The sequence below is a fragment of the Centruroides sculpturatus genome, unplaced genomic scaffold (genome assembly GCF_000671375.1).
Source record: "Centruroides sculpturatus isolate CEXI.00-Female unplaced genomic scaffold, Cexi_2.0 scaffold804, whole genome shotgun sequence".
Classification (NCBI taxonomy): Eukaryota; Metazoa; Arthropoda; class Arachnida; order Scorpiones; family Buthidae; genus Centruroides; species Centruroides sculpturatus.
This window is the reverse complement of record NW_019385046.1, coordinates 110,427-128,122: the sequence shown is the minus strand read 5'-3', so window position 1 is coordinate 128,122 and position 17,696 is coordinate 110,427. Positions and strand designations below refer to the sequence as shown.

At 32.6% G+C, this 17,696-nt stretch overlaps 1 protein-coding gene across 1 annotated transcript in view; it reads right to left on the bottom strand.

The window, feature by feature from the left end:
* Nucleotides 1-409: 409 nt before the first annotated feature.
* The window catches only part of LOC111633858 (oxysterol-binding protein 1-like), a 17,929-nt gene continuing 642 nt past the window's right edge, over nucleotides 410-17,696 (bottom strand). The window contains exons 2-8 of the mRNA XM_023378494.1: nucleotides 13,743-13,894; nucleotides 7,651-7,914; nucleotides 6,071-6,316; nucleotides 5,690-6,007; nucleotides 3,993-4,162; nucleotides 1,025-1,245; nucleotides 410-624 (exon numbers count right to left, since the gene is read on the bottom strand). Of these exons, the coding sequence (XP_023234262.1) occupies nucleotides 479-624; nucleotides 1,025-1,245; nucleotides 3,993-4,162; nucleotides 5,690-6,007; nucleotides 6,071-6,316; nucleotides 7,651-7,914; nucleotides 13,743-13,894 (1,517 nt within the window). The 3' untranslated portion in view covers nucleotides 410-478. The remainder of the gene's footprint in view (nucleotides 625-1,024; nucleotides 1,246-3,992; nucleotides 4,163-5,689; nucleotides 6,008-6,070; nucleotides 6,317-7,650; nucleotides 7,915-13,742; nucleotides 13,895-17,696) is intronic.

Below are 17,696 nucleotides of genomic sequence, written 5' to 3'. Positions count from 1 at the left end.
TTTACAACTGTTCATTTATATATCGGTACAAATCATCATCGTCGTCCGATCGCTGCAATACTTAAATTCTCTTAATCGATTGCTTTTTTGGATTAACAAACTTAAAATGAATTAAATTCTTTAATTGGGGGAGGATAATCTCTTCTTTGATATGAGAGAGCGTCGACGCCACTCGTTACGTCGACCTTCAACACGCCGGGAAAAGAAAAAGGGGGAGGAAGATAACGTCCCGTGTGTTCCGTTTCGTAGTTCCCTGCGCGTGTAAACACTCCTTTAAAATAGTCCTTATGTGTGTGATTTTATTTTCAAAGAACTACTATTATATTGTTCTTCTTACACAGTGAAATATATAGAGATGCCGTAAGTCTCACACTGTGAGAAGCTAATAATAAGCAAATATATTGTTCTACTTCTAGTTTAATTTTTTTTTTATTTTAAAGTCTTTATTTTTTAATAGCAGTCTTTAGTAGGATAACGATCACAAGTATATATCGGGACAAATGCTCCAATCCTGTTTCGCTTTACATTCCCAGTATTGATTTGTAAAGATGTGAATGGGATTGCCGGTGACTGGGTCTTTTTGTTTCTTGAACCACACCGGTTCGTAGCCTACGTACGGACGACCTACAAATTAAAAAAATATATATGTAAATTAAAGGAGAATTCTCCGCAAGCTTTACGAATTATTCAAATACGGAGATACAATTTTTAGCGTTATTTAATATTCATACATAAAATTTCTAGTGTACTTTTGTGTATGTGTGAGCAATATAGCGTTTTTACTTTCATACAAAATCTGCTTCTCGGATATTACGAAGTTCTCCGACGGAATATCGCATTGTGGAATGCAAAATTTTAAATAAGCCAGGATTTTTACCGGATATCGACACGAATTACGATCGTCAATCGACAAACGTAATATCTGTCTGTAAGGAAATGGCTTTTTAACGTAAGAATGCGTATTCATATTTTGTTGGAAATTACGCTTCCTTTCAGGCTACGAAATAGATGTTAAAGGCGTTACCTTCGGACGCCGCCTCTTCCGCTTCCTGTTCTCGCCGACGTCTGACCGATCTCTGTTTCTCTTCCAGCAGCACTTTGATGCGATTGGCCTCGTCCCACTGTCCCTGTTCCATCAGCTGTTGATCGGGCCGCCTTCGACTGTCGGTCGGAGCCACGCCTTCCTCCATCTCGTTCAACTGGCAAGCCAATACCGTGAAATTATACATCTTCTCGTATTCTGGCCTGTCCGTACACAAACGACGACACAATATTAATTCGAATTACGGTCGAAATTCAAAGACAATTCTAAGCATGATCCGGATGGATGTGAATAAATACAATTAGCGACAAAATTACAAATAATTATTTCTTAAAAATATAACTTTTTTATCAATTTTCTTTCGTATTTTCAAGCAACGTACTGTACACTTATAAAAGTCTACGTACGGGCAACGGAAATATGCAAAAATAAATACTAAATTGCTTTTAAAAAGATTTTTTAAATTGTGAGTAAATAATAATTAGAAATTTCGTACGACGGGATTACGACAAGTCTACACATATTCCTTGTATTGTGTTATATTTTGTGACGTTATTTGCATATTTATTGCGTCGTTTACGTAAAGATAGAGTACTATTTTGAAATTTTGAAGAAGCAATAGGAGATCCAAAAGAAAGGAAGTAGCTTGAAGTATGAAGAGTTATAAAGAAAAGTGGTGAAATCGCTATCAGATTAGGGAAAAACTTTCAAAATCTCTTAACATTGTATAAACAATGTTAAGAAATTTTAAAAAAAGATCTGGCCGACCATTAAAGTTGAATGGAGACAATGATGCATTTTAAAGAAAATTTCAATAAATCCGATAACAAGTGCTAAAAATCTCACACAAAATTTAAAAAATATATAAGGCAATTAAGAGCAACACGAAACGATTCGTTGTCTTCGAAAGTCTAGATTGAATGCCAGAATACAGAAAAAAACGTTCATTAATGATGCTAATAAAACAAAAAACAGCAAAGTATTTGCGGAGAAGTAGATTATTGCAAAATGCACGAACAAGATCCAGACTTCTAGTGAAAGATTATATATACAGATGAATGTGAATTTAACATATTTAGAAAAGATGTGCGAATAAAAAGTATGAGATGAAAACTAAGCATATGTTACCAACTGTCGAAAGGGGGTCATTTGTTATAATCTGCAGCAAATAGAGTTGTGTTGAAAAATTAGACCTATCTTCTGATTACATATTCTAATCGAATAACGACCCAAAACATATTTCCTATATCATGAAAGAATGGTTGTATAATGTAAAAAAACAACTCTATTCACCACCTCAGTTCTCAGACCTTGATGTAATTGAGCAACTTTAGAATGAAATGAAAAGAAGAATACGCAAATGAAACGTTTCTAAAAAAAAAAACACTAAAAGTAACCTCGAAAGAAGAATGATAAAAGATTTCGCTGGAAATCACTCTTTTATCTAATGCCATTAGGACTCTAGGTATCATAGGGGTTTCTGTAGATCTACAAAATATTGAAAATTTTATTGTTTAAATATATACAATATAAACTGATACCGTGTGTAGACGTCTGTTATAATCATTTTATTTGAATATAATAAAGATTTTCAATTTGAAGCAACTTACGAATAATTTTCTGTGTAATTCTGTTTTTATACTGTTATAATATACAATTTTGAGAATTACACACACGCTAAATAATTTTTTCTAGCAAGTCAATTTCTTTACCCATACGCAGACTTTTCCAAATGTATATAATGTTAAAATGACGAACCTGTTGGCATCTCTAGATATTTGTTAAGACCAGGGGTGTCCAACCTTTTTGTTTCTCTGGGCCGCATTGGAAGAAGTCAAGGAGTTTTGGGACACAAGTATATATAATATATACTTGTGGCCCAATATACAAGTATATTTAAAAACTAACATGTCTAGATTATAATAATAAGTATTAAAACTTTATCAAGAAAAAAAAATATTTTAAAAAATTACTTCTACAGAGACTCAATTTTTACTTAGAAATAGATAAATCCATTTATTATAAAAGAGACTAAAGAAAATTCATTTGAAAAACACAAATATTTGTTTTATTTGGGTCTATAATTAATAAAAAGCGACGAAACACCATTTTAAAGTGCATTTTTATTCAATTAATGTACAGTCGACCCCCGTATAAGATCATTGATTATTCCGTTTTATATGAATTCCATGTTGTACAAGTCACTTAAATTTTACAAATACGTGAGCCGTTCACAGCCCGGTACACGTATTTGTAAAATCTAAGTGACTCGTACAACATGGAATTCATATAAAACGGAATAATCAATGATCTTATATGGGGGTCGACTGTAATTATAAATAATATTAGCCGAAAAAGTAGCCAAAGCGCCAAATGACATTTTTTACGTCAAGCAAAAAAGTAGCCACATTTGGCCCAATGTAGCCAAATCTTGCAACGTTGGAAGAAATACTAAATAAAGCTGGAGTTGTGAATCAAAGGATTATAGACCCAAGTGCAGGGAAAAAGAGGCAAAGGACAAAAGATAAAGAAGTGAAAAAGGTTGAAAAATTACGGGTCTATATTTGTTTAACAGAAGATCTATTTAACGTTTCTCACTACTACATCTTTTGTCCTTTCTCATCTTTCCCTCCCTTTCCCAAATTTGGATCTATAATCCTTTGAGTCACAACTCCAGCTTTATTTAGTAATCCTTCCGCATTCACACATTTCCAAGTATTTGAAAATATTTTCTTTCCACTCAAAAATAAAATATGAATAAAGGTTTACGGCTTTGTGAAACTTTTTTTTTTGAGTTTATGCCGTTGAAATAAATAAATAATAAAAAATTTAAACATTTGTCGGTTTTGTTTACACGTTTATTGGGCCGCACTGGAACTTGCCTTGGGCCGCATGCGGCCCGCGGGCCGCGGGTTGGACACCCCCGGTTAAGACCATTACGAGAACTCACCCCGGTAGGATTCTTCTCCACAGGACTTTGGGCGTGGCAGTTTCTAACAGAGGCTTTCCTTTGACCGAACCGGGACTGCCGATGACCCTGGCGGCTTCTATCTTGTTGTCCCAGGTCCCCTGCAACACCCATTGGGCCACTCCGTCTTTGTCCGTAACCACGCCTGTAACCTGTCGATTATATTTCCTATTAGTAATTATATTAGATTCTATAATACTGAATTATCATTAGGAATTTATCGATAAATTCTTTTATCGTAATTGAGCACGCAATACACGTATGCAGAAATTTAACGACGATAATATAACGAAATTCATACGATATTTGCGTATTACAATTATGTAGTTTCAGATTAATTTTAAAAGAAATCCAAAAACAAAGACGCCAGAACGTTTATTCGTCGGCATCTTTATGACAATTTATTAAGCGTAAAAGAGAGTTGCAAAACAACAACGACGATGCATTTTTGCAACTCTTTACTTTTAATAAATATATTACCAGAAAATGGAAATGTTAATTATGTTAAGATATTTCTTATTCTCTTAAGTAACTAGAAATATAATGCTTTTTTTCGTTACGCACAAATACGAACAGAAAAAGTTAATTTTCTGTGAAATTTAAAATCTCTGATTACGACTCTATCGAAACAAATCAATATTGCCCGTTATCATTTATAATATTAACTGTCGAAATTTACAGTACATATTTGTGCAAAAACTAATCAAAATTCCAGAAACCAAAGTTATTATTGCCTATAACTTTGGTTTCCAAAAGTTTCTGTTTCTAATATTTTTGAAATTTATACACTTTATATATCTCATTTTATTAACATATGTAATAGTGGGAAACATTTAATAAAAGTTTATTACGTTTGTAAATAAATAGGCGTGATATCAGCATTCGCTTAGAGTTCAGCATGTTTTTCTGGAAAGAACAATGGCCGTGAATACTTTGTTGATTTATTTAATTTTTTGCCGAGAGAGCGCAAGAAAGAGTTGTCTGCTGAAGGAACACAAACGCGGTTCAATTTACTTTTATCATTTTCTCTTTGCGTTTTTGGGCGTCTCCAATTGAATTTTGTCAACGAACATTGTAATCGTTTATCGTATTCGGATAAGTGTTAATTTAATTCAAAGTTCTCGCTAGCCAACGATTATATGGTTGTCAGTACTCTTTCGGTATTCATAAAAGTACAAAATAACGCATTAGTAGTTCTGATCAGAACTTCTCCACATTCAACGGTTCCTGTAGTCTGTCTACTGAAAGAATCAACTTGGGTATTAACCAATGAGCATCGGCCATTGATCGCTTTTTGTGGCAAGTTACTTCCAGTTTCTTCCTCCTTTGTGTAAACGTGTCACCGCCAATATAAACAGTGTTATGAAAGCTGGTATTGGAATAAGAGGAAGTTCACTACAGTAGTTATTAAATGTTACGATTCTTTACAGTTAATACATGCTGTAAAAATTAACAGCTAATGGAAGTCATTGTGCCATCTACTGTAGTGAGAGAAAATAAAACAACATTCACACATTGTGTGACAATAATTGTGACATCATTAGGGTCAGTTAGTAAAAACATTTAGTCGTTATTAACAAAGACTTCAAATTTTATCAACACTTATGTTACTGTGAGTGAGTACAGTAACGAGAGATATTTGAAAATCCAAAGAAACAGATTAGTTAAATATATCTTACTTTTCGTGGAGTTTCTCTGGAAAAGTAACTGTAAGGAATGAAACGGAGATGGCATTTGTCTCCCGTCACGTGATTGATTATATCCATTTCGCCGTGGTGATCGACCCAGAGTTTTCCCACGATGATGTTGTGCACCGTCGTCGTCACTTTACGCCAAGTATAATGATAACCGGACTTGACGAATTCTAGATGAGCCATTCCCAGCGGTATCACTTGAAGGTATTTTCCTCGAAATTTACTAGACATGGAAAACTCTTGCCAACACGTCCAACCTCTCCCTTCGCAGCATTGTGCCAGCATGGGCGGATGATGACTGACCTAAAATTGTGTTTTCCCGTCAATTTATAATGAAAACTAAGGAAAGATTCGCGTTTTTGTTACCTGTTCGGACAAACACCTCCATCCGTAATCGTCGGTACGATCGCATTCGTACGTCTCGCCCAAAAGGGGATTGAAAGGTTTTCCGGTCCGGTTACTCGTGGTGGCGTAGGCAGAAACGGTGTAAGCGGCTACGTAAGTCATCTGCTCGCAACTGTCGTCGCACTTTGCAGCTTTATCTAACAGATCTGAATATTCATATTCTTCGGTCAGCCTTTGTAAAGTGGATAATGGTTCGTTGAAGTTTACCTACAAAATTAAGATTTGTGAAATTCATTTTTTTAAAAATAATAATGACAACTTTTAGAAGTGTTTTTGTCACGTAAAATTATCATCATGATTTACTGTACATAACTATTCAGTATATAACTATATGTAAATAAGTGATCATTTTCAGTTCAAATTTGAACAAATTTGAACTGAAAATGATTGCTTGAACTTTGAACTGAAGATGATTGCTTAAAATGGTCAAAAACGTTTTTAATGTATTAAACGTTGTGCTGAAATAGAGAAAGGTGTTTGTTTATTTTATTTAATTAATCCCAGTAAGCATTTATTTATTTAAAATTTTAAAAAATTCCCACATTCTTCAACAATTATATGTTTTATCTTTTTCCTCAACTCAGATATAAAATCTTCAAATCTGGATAAAATTCCCAGATCTGGTCATATTGGTTATATGGTACACTTTATGCCTGGCAGTGCAACTGTTTTATACACACAGAAGACAAGAAATCAGTGTTACCAGTCCTTGACAAGTTTTTCCCAATACACCAACCACATTTTCTTACCAGACAAGGTCAGAAAAATTAGACATATCATTTTGATTATTATTGGCCCACACTAGAAGCCACAAAAAGTCCAAAGATTACAGGTTTCTCCATCTCTAATTCAAGTATTTATTCTAACATTTGGTTCTTTTATAACTCAACAGATAAGCTCACATTTCTTTGTTGTATTCCTAAACATAAAAACTACAATCAAAATACAAGATTTCAAAAAATAGCATTAAAAGTATAATGATTTTAAGAGGAGAGTATATTTGTACAAAATAATATAAAAATACCAAAAAGAATAACCATTTATTTTTATTTTATTTTGCATTGCATTTTCTATTTTTGTGTGCCAATATTTATCCAATTCTTTTTCATACAAAATAAAACTTTTCATAACTATTTAATAAATTAATTTTCATAATATAATTTTGGTGTAGAAATCTATTTTACTTTTCCTTTGTATCTGCAGTTGATAAGCAATTGTTTTTAAATTAATGGAAATTTGTATTCTTATTTTAATTGCATCTTTTATTAAATTTTTATAATTTTTTAGATTTGTTATTTTTATATAAACTTATTTTCACTAGAGATAACAGTACTCATCATTCAGTTAATGTATTTTCTGATATAGTTATTTCTTTTTCTATTATCAAGAAATTAAAAAAATAATCTCTACAATAAATTTATAAATTTCATAACTACCTCAAAAAGAAAATAATATTTCCTAAGCATTCATTTGTTAGTTATTGCCACTTATTTTTTTAATTATGTATTTTATTTTCAAATAAATATAAACAAATTACTTACAGGCATTGGAATTTTTGTTAGTTCTTTGCCAATACAACTCTTCATTATAGACCAAAGATTTAAACTGTAGTCGGGTTTTTCTGGAATATACTTTCTCCTTTTCCTCTTCTGGGGCACTATCATGTAGTTTCCTTCTCCAATGTATCTGTCATGAGAGAGATCAGGGGTACCTGGAACACTGGATGAAAAGCTGTCATCATTTTTTCCCAATTCGTAGATGCCCGTTGATTCAGACAAGATTGATTTTGGGAGTTCTCGTGTTCCCTAAAATGTTTTAATTAAATATCAGATTCTAACACTACGATTAACTCTAAATATGAAGAATCAAAATTAAAGCAAATAATAATAAAAATTAATAATATTTTTGTTACTTATTATATAAACAAAATTTTGAAATAAATTAGATTCAAGTATACAAAAAGTGTTATTCAAATTCCTGAAAAAATATTAAGGATCTTTATGTCATTGAACTTTGGATGTAAAATTTGTCATTGTGAGAAAGTATGTCTTCACAAATTAATTAATTATTAATTTATGAATTAAAAATTTAATCTGTACATGATGTTCATGAAAAATAAGAAAATTTTAAGCATTTAACTGAATTTAAACTTGGAAAATCAAAAGTGTGGAAACTTCATATTTTTTCAGAGTTCTTTCTTTTCTGAAATAAATTACTTGTTCCTTTCAAATCTATTTTACTAGTTTTAAACAATCATGTTGAAATATTTTAGTTAACTCTTAATTTATATTGTTCTTATTTTAGGCAATACTTTAGTATGTTATATCTGTTATTGTATTTTATTTTATTGTATCATGTGGTTAATTATCATCAGTGAATGGAAACTAACTGTCACCAAACATTTCCATTTGTATGTTTAAATAAATACATATTTTCCCGACAAAGTTAAAAATATACAAAAATGTTCAAAATATATTTATGATCCTTCATTTAAGTAAGATTGATAAAACAATATCTAAGGAATTTCACAATTAAACAACTTTCTGATGAGTTCACATTGAACAAACTAAATTATATTAGGGGCAGTCAAATGAAAATGAGAAAGATGGGAAAAAAGTAAGTAAACTGTTTATTATTTCAAAGGTAATCGCCATAACTGTTAATACATTTATCCCACTGTGAGACAAGACGGTCAATGCCTTCATAGAAAAATGTTTGCAGTTGCCTACGGAACCATGATTGTACCCAGGCGTGCACCTTTTCATCCAAAGCAAATTGACGGCCACGAATGTCTTTCTTCGGGGCTCCAAAAATATGGAAATCGCATGGGGAGAAATCGGGACTATATGGAGGATGTGTATGGACTATGCTGCAGAAGTTCCCAGTAAAACTTCTGCAGCATAGTCAAAACAACCTTGGTAACATGTGGGTGGGCATTATCCTGCAACAGAATGATGCTGTTTGTCAACATTCCTAGATGTTTGGATTTGATGGCATGCTTCAATTTTTGCAAAGTTTCTATGTACTGCTGTGCGTTAATTGTGGCGCCATGTTCCAGAAAGTCAACAAGCAGTGGACCTCCATAGTGATGTTGGATGCACACACGACTTGCCGACCTCACTTCGAGCACGTCTAACAGACAAATGGCACAGCGGTGAACGTTCACGCTGTTCCTTCCTGATTCCCATAGAGGGCACTTCTACATACACACCTACCTGCATTACCAACTTCCATGCCACATATTATATAGTTTGTCTCATGCCACTTGTTATATAGTTTGTCTCATTTTCATTTGACTGCCCCTAATAGTTTAGTGTATTCTTATCTTTATGGAATTTTTTCATACTTGTACACTTGTTTCATACTTTGTCAGGAATTAGAATTACAGTGACAGTTATACTACAGTTATATTTTATTGCCTATGTTTAGTTCCTCTATTGAGTACAAAATTTACAGCTTTGCAAGGCTACTGAGTAAGAAAAAGTTTCATGTAACCAGAGCTGTGGAGTCAGAGTCGTGGAGTTTTGGTATTTTATCCGGAGTCGGAGTCGTCAAAAAATCCGCTGACTTCAACTCCTTTTTACTTCCCAACTTCTTATGTATATAAAACAGAAAAGTATTGGAATTGTGTCAAATTTGACCCTCCAGGTGTTTTTGCAAATCTACACGTTTGGAGACCTCTCGAACCCCTCAAAAAGTCAATAAAAATTCAGAGGAAAAATTTGCATGCATGTATGTGTTGGCGTCTAATTTGTTTAACTTCTTTATTTTCTGTTCTGATATATTAATTAAACAATATCTCAGAATGGGTAAAGTTTAAGAAACAAAATGTGGCACTGTGGCTTGCATATAAAGGGGCATTAATACTATTTTGGTTCTTAATTAAACGTCGATAGGGTGAAGACATAAAAGTGGTCACGTGTCATATCTTTTAATGAATATTTTACTTGTTATTAGCATTCAAAATTAAAAAATAAATAAATAAAATTTGTCTCTACCCTCAAAGTAAACTTTTTTTATTTTATAATAGTACAGTAAATCCCATTAACATGTTCTGGCCTAAGATGTTAGAATGTATATGGGGACACGATTTAGTTCAACCACTTTGACGCTTAATAACTAACTGCTGTGTTAAACCATCTGACTCCAATTCCGACCACTCTGACCACAGAAATTATTAGGCTTCAAACAGAGTGAACAAAATCATGCCCCACACACACTAACATCCACACATATAGAAAAAATCTCGAATCTTTTGCATATCTCGAAATTTCGAGGTGTCCCGAGTCCAAAAATGTAAAATTTTGGAAAGGGTCATTTTTTGACCGAGTGCTACACTTTCCCTCTGTTATATATAACAGCCGGAAAAGTAAAAGTTATCGAATACATACAGTGGTACCTCAGGTTACGAACGCCCCAGCATACGAAATTTTCAGGATACGACATGAAATTCGAACATATTTTTGCTCCACGATACGAACAAAAACTCACCATACGACGTTACATTAGTTCGCATTTTTCATTTGTTTTTCTTACTACAGTTATTTTTTTTAATGTATTACTTGGCTTTAATTTGAGTATGTTTTTCGCGTTGGAACGAATTATTTGGTTTTACATGTAATCGTATGGGAAAAGATGATCCACCTTACGACATTTTCATGATACAATCTCAGTTTCGGAACGGATTAATTTCGTATCCTGAGGTACCACTGTATTTATATATTACTTACAGGAGTCTTTTAGCTTTGGAATAAAAAGTTTCTATGTTCTATCTTTATTAGAACTCTATTTATTGAATCTTTTATTCTGAGGTCACGTGATGACATCAGAATTTCCAGGTCTCTTTCGGTAACAAGTTCACCCCTGGTTGGAGTCGGAGTCGGATGGTAAGGAAAAGTCAGAGTCGGTAGATTTTTACGCGACTCCACAGCCCTGCATGTAACTCAGTTTGAAAAGCAAAAAGGGAAGTTTAGTCTGATAGAATTCATAATATTCAATAGCTTCTAACAGAAATATAATATATATAATATATAAAAATTATACTTATATATATTTTGTATAACAAAAGTATGTGCATGTGTGTTTGTATACATGTGCATGTTTGCATTTACATAAATACATACACACTACAAGTTCCTTACAAAAATAACAAAATATTATTAAAAAATAAATTTTTATACACTTTTATATCTTTTTTTCTCATATTTTACTCCTGTTCTGTAGGCTCTAAGAGGGCCTTTTTAATCATACACTTCATAAGTTTAGCTGCACCAATAATGGAAGTGGCTGGATCATGAAGAATGACATATTCAAATACAGAATAATTTGAACAGTTTTCTAGGCATAAAAACACCCCAAAAATTCATGAGAAGTTGCATGCCCAGATTCAATCCCAGCCCCCAAAGCAGTAGGCTGATTTGGTTTATTGATTTATTTGGTTATGATAACTTGACATGTGGGAAATCTGCTGAGGGGGATGCCTTCCAGGAGGACTTTCTAAGGGAAACTGGTTCCTAATTAAGTGTTATACCCCGTTCACACTGAGCATTTCGATCTAGATTGTGACTAAGGTCGGAGACTGTTCTGTGGTGCAAACGCTCTCGACCGTTACGAGGTTCAATCGCGATCGACTGGAGAGAGTTTTCGAAACTAGATCCAGTTATAAGAGAGATCCCACAATCCCACACGGGCGAGAAAATACAAGATGGCTGTGGAACACGTGTCAGGCTATCAACAGAGAAATAAAAAAGACATCTGGAGAGACGATGACATCTGTCTATTATTAGATGTATGGCAAGAAAAAGTATTTATTTCTAACCAAAACTTCCATTTTGTTTGTTGGTGTTTGTGACTTACCGCATAGTTACGTCAGTTTTATGATCGCGTGTAATAGCCAGGTTCTTCTCAAGCAGACTGCCTGTGCGAACAGCACGACGTTCGACTAGCGACAGTCACAATCCAGATTGTAGGTAAATCGAGATTGAAGTGAGTCATGGATTGTGTGCGAACATAGTATTACAAACATGAAGATACCTGTTCACCCATGTGAACAAGTTTCTTCATGTTTGTAACACTTAATTATCAATATTCATGCCAACTTGTTGGTGAGGCATAAATCCATGACCAACTACCAGTGTTTTGTTTTATACACTTGACCACTGGTCATCCAATAGGCTGATACCTTAATCATCTCAACCACTTCATCCATCTTAACATATACTACCCTACAATAATGGACCAGACATCAGCGGATTTGCATAAAATCCAACTGCATGTTAGATTTTATCCAAACCCAGTGATCACATGTGATCTGATATGGTTAAATACAATACGCAAAGTGGTAACATCGTTAGTTCTACGTGAAATTCTGACAATATGTCGAAATGAAAGGAACTTAGTGACTTTGAAAGAGGTGTTATAGTTGGTTGTCACATTAGTGGCAAGTCTATTTGTGCAATTGTGGTAGAATTATCATAGCCACAATCAACTGTTGATGATGTTATGAAGAAATGGAAGACTATGGGAGTTGGGACACAAACTGCACAGGTTGGTCGTCCCCGTAAACTGACTGAATGAGATCGGCATGTCCTGAAGTGTGAGGTTCATAAGAACCACAAGAAACCACTCGAAATCATCAACAGTGAGTTTCCACAGGCAGCAGGGGTTACGGTGCACCCCAAAACTCTGCAGAAAGAACTGTATGCCCTCAATATCCACAGATGTGTTGCCGCACACAAACCAAACACCACCCCATCCAACAAAGCTAGCAGACTCGCTTGGTGTTTGCAACATTGCAACTGGTCTGTTGAGCACTGGAAAACTGTTTTATGGAGCGACAAGTCATGCTACATGCTCTTCCAGCCAGATGGGCTTTGGAGAATGCCAGTTGAACATCTGTTACCCGAGTGCATCGTTCCAACTGTCAAGTTCAGTGGTGGTGGTGTTCTTGTTTGGGGGTGGTTTTTCGTGGTATGGCCTGGGACCTTTGCATGTTGTTCCTGGTAAATTGAATGCCTACACCTACATGAACATTTTGGACAATCAGGTTCTTCCTATGCTCTGGCAATTTTATGGAATGGACGAATGTTACTTCCAGGACAACAATACTTCATGTCATGCTGCAGCATCTGTCAAGCAGTGGTATCAAGATATGGATGTCAACCATCTTCCCTGGTCTGCTCAGAGTCCCAACCTAAACCCAATAGAACATTTGTGGGACGAGTTCCACTTACGGACCAGGGAACCACGTCCGAAATCTACAGCTGAGCTGGCAACATTCTTGAAGCAGAAATAGATACAAATGCCCATAGCTGTGTATCAAAACCTTGTTGAAAGCATGCTCAGAAGGGCTGCTAGTGTAACTGCAGCATGTGGGGGACCCTCCCCCTATTAAAGCATGTATTCTTTACCTTATGCCATCACATCTTGCTGTCCAGTCCATTACTGTAGGGTAGTGTATATCAAAATATAAAAAACTAACTACTTTTTAGAAAATAGAATATTTTAAATTATTTACTCTTTTCTAAATTTACTTTTATCTTATTTAAATGATTTTAAAATTATAAATAAGCACAGTAATTTTATACATATCATACAGTGGCACCAAAAATAAAACAAAGCATCTGCAACTCACTCGTTCATGTTTATTTTTAATTTTGCGAGTTATGACACCTGCTTCCTCTCCTGCAACATCTTCAGTTTCGGTATCGGAAGAGGCATCATTATCATAACCCTGACCTTCACTCTGAAGACTCAATCCACTAGATGTTCTTCTGAAATAAAAAACTTATAATTTATATCTAACATAAGATAGCAATTAAAATGGAAGCTTTAATTTTATTAGCATATTCTGTCTTCTTAAAATCTTCAGAATCAATTAACCTTTTACAAATTATCCAATATTCATAAAATAATGCTTTTAAAACTTAATTTCTATATAACTATTTTTATAATAAGATAGTAATAAAATTTATTACGTAACGTAAAATTCAAAACTGCAAATATAAAGTAGAAATTATTCTGTATTTAGTCTTATTTAATACATATAAATTTCTCAAAGTAAAAGTATTTTATTGTAATTTCACCAAAATAATCCTGCACCAGAGAAAGATAATCCTGCTAAATTTTTTGTTTTCATGTTGCCAATTTAATAAAAATTTGGCAACATGAAAACAAAAAATTTAGCAGGATTATCTTTCTCTTATTGCAATAATTAAAAATAATTTTTCATTTTCTCACACTGATTGGCATTCAACTGTTTTGCCATTCTTTGAGTTTCTTGTCAATGACAATAACAAGATATTTTCAAATGTTCTGTTTGGATTTCAAGATTAAAGATTACCTTTAAGAATTTCTTATTTATTTGTCTATTTATAGAGTAGTTGCATCAGTAAATGACCAATTAAGCATCTTAATAAGGATATTTGAATATAATCACTTAACAAACAGATATTTAACATAAGTAATGGTCATTGCTGGTTACCAAGAACTCACTCTACTCATTCAAAAAGTGAATTTTTAATTTTCTGTAATATTGATTAAATTAATGACACAATGTTTTTAAAATTTAAAAATCACAGTGAATGACCACAAGTGACTAATAATGAATAACTAGAGTTTTAGGATACTATATACTATTGTATACTATGTATACAATAGTATATATAGTATACAATACTATTATACTATTGTATACTATATATGTGTTGGCAATTTTATGTAATTCTGTCATTATATGTTCAGACAATTATATAATTTCAGATTTAAAAATTGGAATAAAAATATTAATTTTTAGAAAAGGTTTTTAATTCAAAAATATCATGTATACAATGTTATAGAAATTATCAGTCTGTTAATACATACAAAAATGTGTTTCATAGATAGAAAATTATTATTGCAATATTGTCTAAATTTATCTGATTGTTATCAGATGCAATGGCTTCCTTGAAATCTGATAAAAAATTAAGTGGAATCTCATTTGCTATCATTTTCAGTGCACATTTATATAGTTCTACATAATTAATTGATATATCAGATTCATTTTCGGAAAACAATTCCTTATGCCTATCAGAAATACATTTTGAATAATCCACCCTATTTGGATCAAAAGGAACACATGTTTCAAATCCATGTTGAGTTGTTTCCAATTTCAAAGCTTTCTTGTAAGCTTTAAAAAATAAAGCTACAAAGTTAGTTTTAGAAACTGATTTTGATGATTGTTGCTTGTGTTTTCTGACAACATTTATCCACTGACATTTAAGTGGTCAAAAAATTGCAATGTCACAAGGCTGGATAATATGAGTTGCATTTGGCAACAAACAAAAGAGGATAATTCTTTTCTCAACACAAAAATTATACAGTTTTCAATTATATGGGATTTAAGTCCATAAATAAGCAATAATACAGGAAACTAGATATTCTTATCCAGAAGCCAGGGGTAGAAGATGTTTGCAACATATTCATTATATATTTCATAAAATGTGGCACTTATCGTCCATCCTGAATCACTTCTGCCTACAGCAAAGCCATCTGGAACTGAATCTGCAATATGCCTTGGAATTCTCTTATATGGGAACACCATCATAGGATCCACTCACTGGCCATGTGCAGAAAAATTACACAAAACTGTGATACACTGTTTTTCTTGTCCTGATGCAATGTTATAAAAGTTCTTATATGCTTTAGATTCCAGAAGTTTGCCAGTTTTTGGACAAAATAACATCCCTGTTTCATCTGCATTGAAGATATGGGAAGGATTTTGCAGAATATCACTTACTACATGTTCTTCTCTCAAATAATTATTTAATTCTTGAAACCAATTCCTTATAATCTCTTCTGAAACTGCTACTACATTAGGGTGCCTTTTTTAGAAAAAGCTTTAGCCATTTTTTTCCTGAGCGATCATCATTAAATGGATTCTTTCATTCCATATCTTTCACAACTTTCTGAACTGCATCGTTTACTTCATCGAGATGCTTGGGAAAACCCAATTTGGCTTTCCCAATAATCCATTTTTTCAACCTGTCTTCCTCTGCTTTTGTGATGTTGCTGCAGAGCCTATTTTTCGCTCTATTGGTACCTTTCTATGTAATTTATTTATTGAAATTCCTTTTAGAATGTTAAATTTTTTTCTAGCCTTATTAGAACTCATTTTATTTTCACCTATTACTTCTACAGCTTCATACAAATCTTCTTCACTATATTGAAAACGTCTGTAGGCTTTCTTCTTTTTATTTATTTCATCTGCCATTTTGAATTTATCTGAATAAAAATAAATTCAAATGTCTTTAACTATTCATCTTGAACCATTTTAATGTGCAACAATGAATGACCACATGACTTTGAACCATGGTCATTTACTGGTACAAGTTAGTTTTTTGGTCATTCACTCATACGTTAGCATTGAAACAACATTGAGATTTTAAATTTTGTGCTCAGAAATGAAGATAATGCATATTACTTTATCACCATTAAATGACTAAAGTGTTCCTTCACTGGAGAATAATCACTTTTCAGATCCAGTGAGTGTACTACCCCTATCTACATACCTTTAAAGGTTAAAATTAATTTTTGTACTAAAACCATACTTTAAATAGCTACAAAACTATTTCTTTACTCAATGCTTAGGAAAATCAATAAATAATTATTTTAAAATGCTGCTATATGAATCCTTGTCACAATTCTTACTTTATTAGAATCAAGCAAGATTACACCTTAAACACACATTTCAAGAAAGCTGCCATTTTTCAAACATTTCACGTGTTTTTGAATGACCAATGAAAAAGAATATTTCAAAATGTAGTTGATTTTCAGTAATTCAGCACTTCTGATTAGTCTTTCTTGCTGTGGCACTTATTTTAAACAAATTTCTGACAATATGGTCATTCACTGGTTCAACTACCCTATTTTCAAAAGATTCATAATTTCTGTATTTCATTTTAAAAAAATATATTTATTTTGATTATTATTTGTTGAAATAAAACAATAAAGTAAAAAAAAAAATTAAATTGAAGATATAATTTATTGAATAAAGAATCACCATTTATTCACTTTCAATGTTTCAGAATACAAACTTTGAATGATCAACCTTTCTCTGCAGACTATTGGCCATCAAAATTAAAAACTTCCTTTAAAAATAAAGAAAAAATATCCAATTAAAACGTTTAAGGGAAGTTTTAATTTTGATGGCCAATAGCCTGCAGAGAAAGGTTGATCATTGAAAGTTTGTATTATGAAACATTGAAAGTGAATAAATGGTGATTCAATAAATTACATCTTCAATTTTTTCAATAAATTACATCTTCAATTTAATTTTTAAAACTTAATTGCCATCTGACGAAATTCTACAATGATAATCAATCTGAACACATAAGAGACAAAAATCTTCAGTTTCATCAATAAGGATCATAAAATATAGCATGAAAGATAGTATTTTTTTCCAGCAAAAAACTAAAACATGTTTTATTTCTGTAAAATCTACAAAATATATTTATTACATATTATATTAAAACAGTTTATGATTCATTCACAATTTAATTTATTAGATTATATATATAATCTAATAAATTAAATTTAGATTATATATATT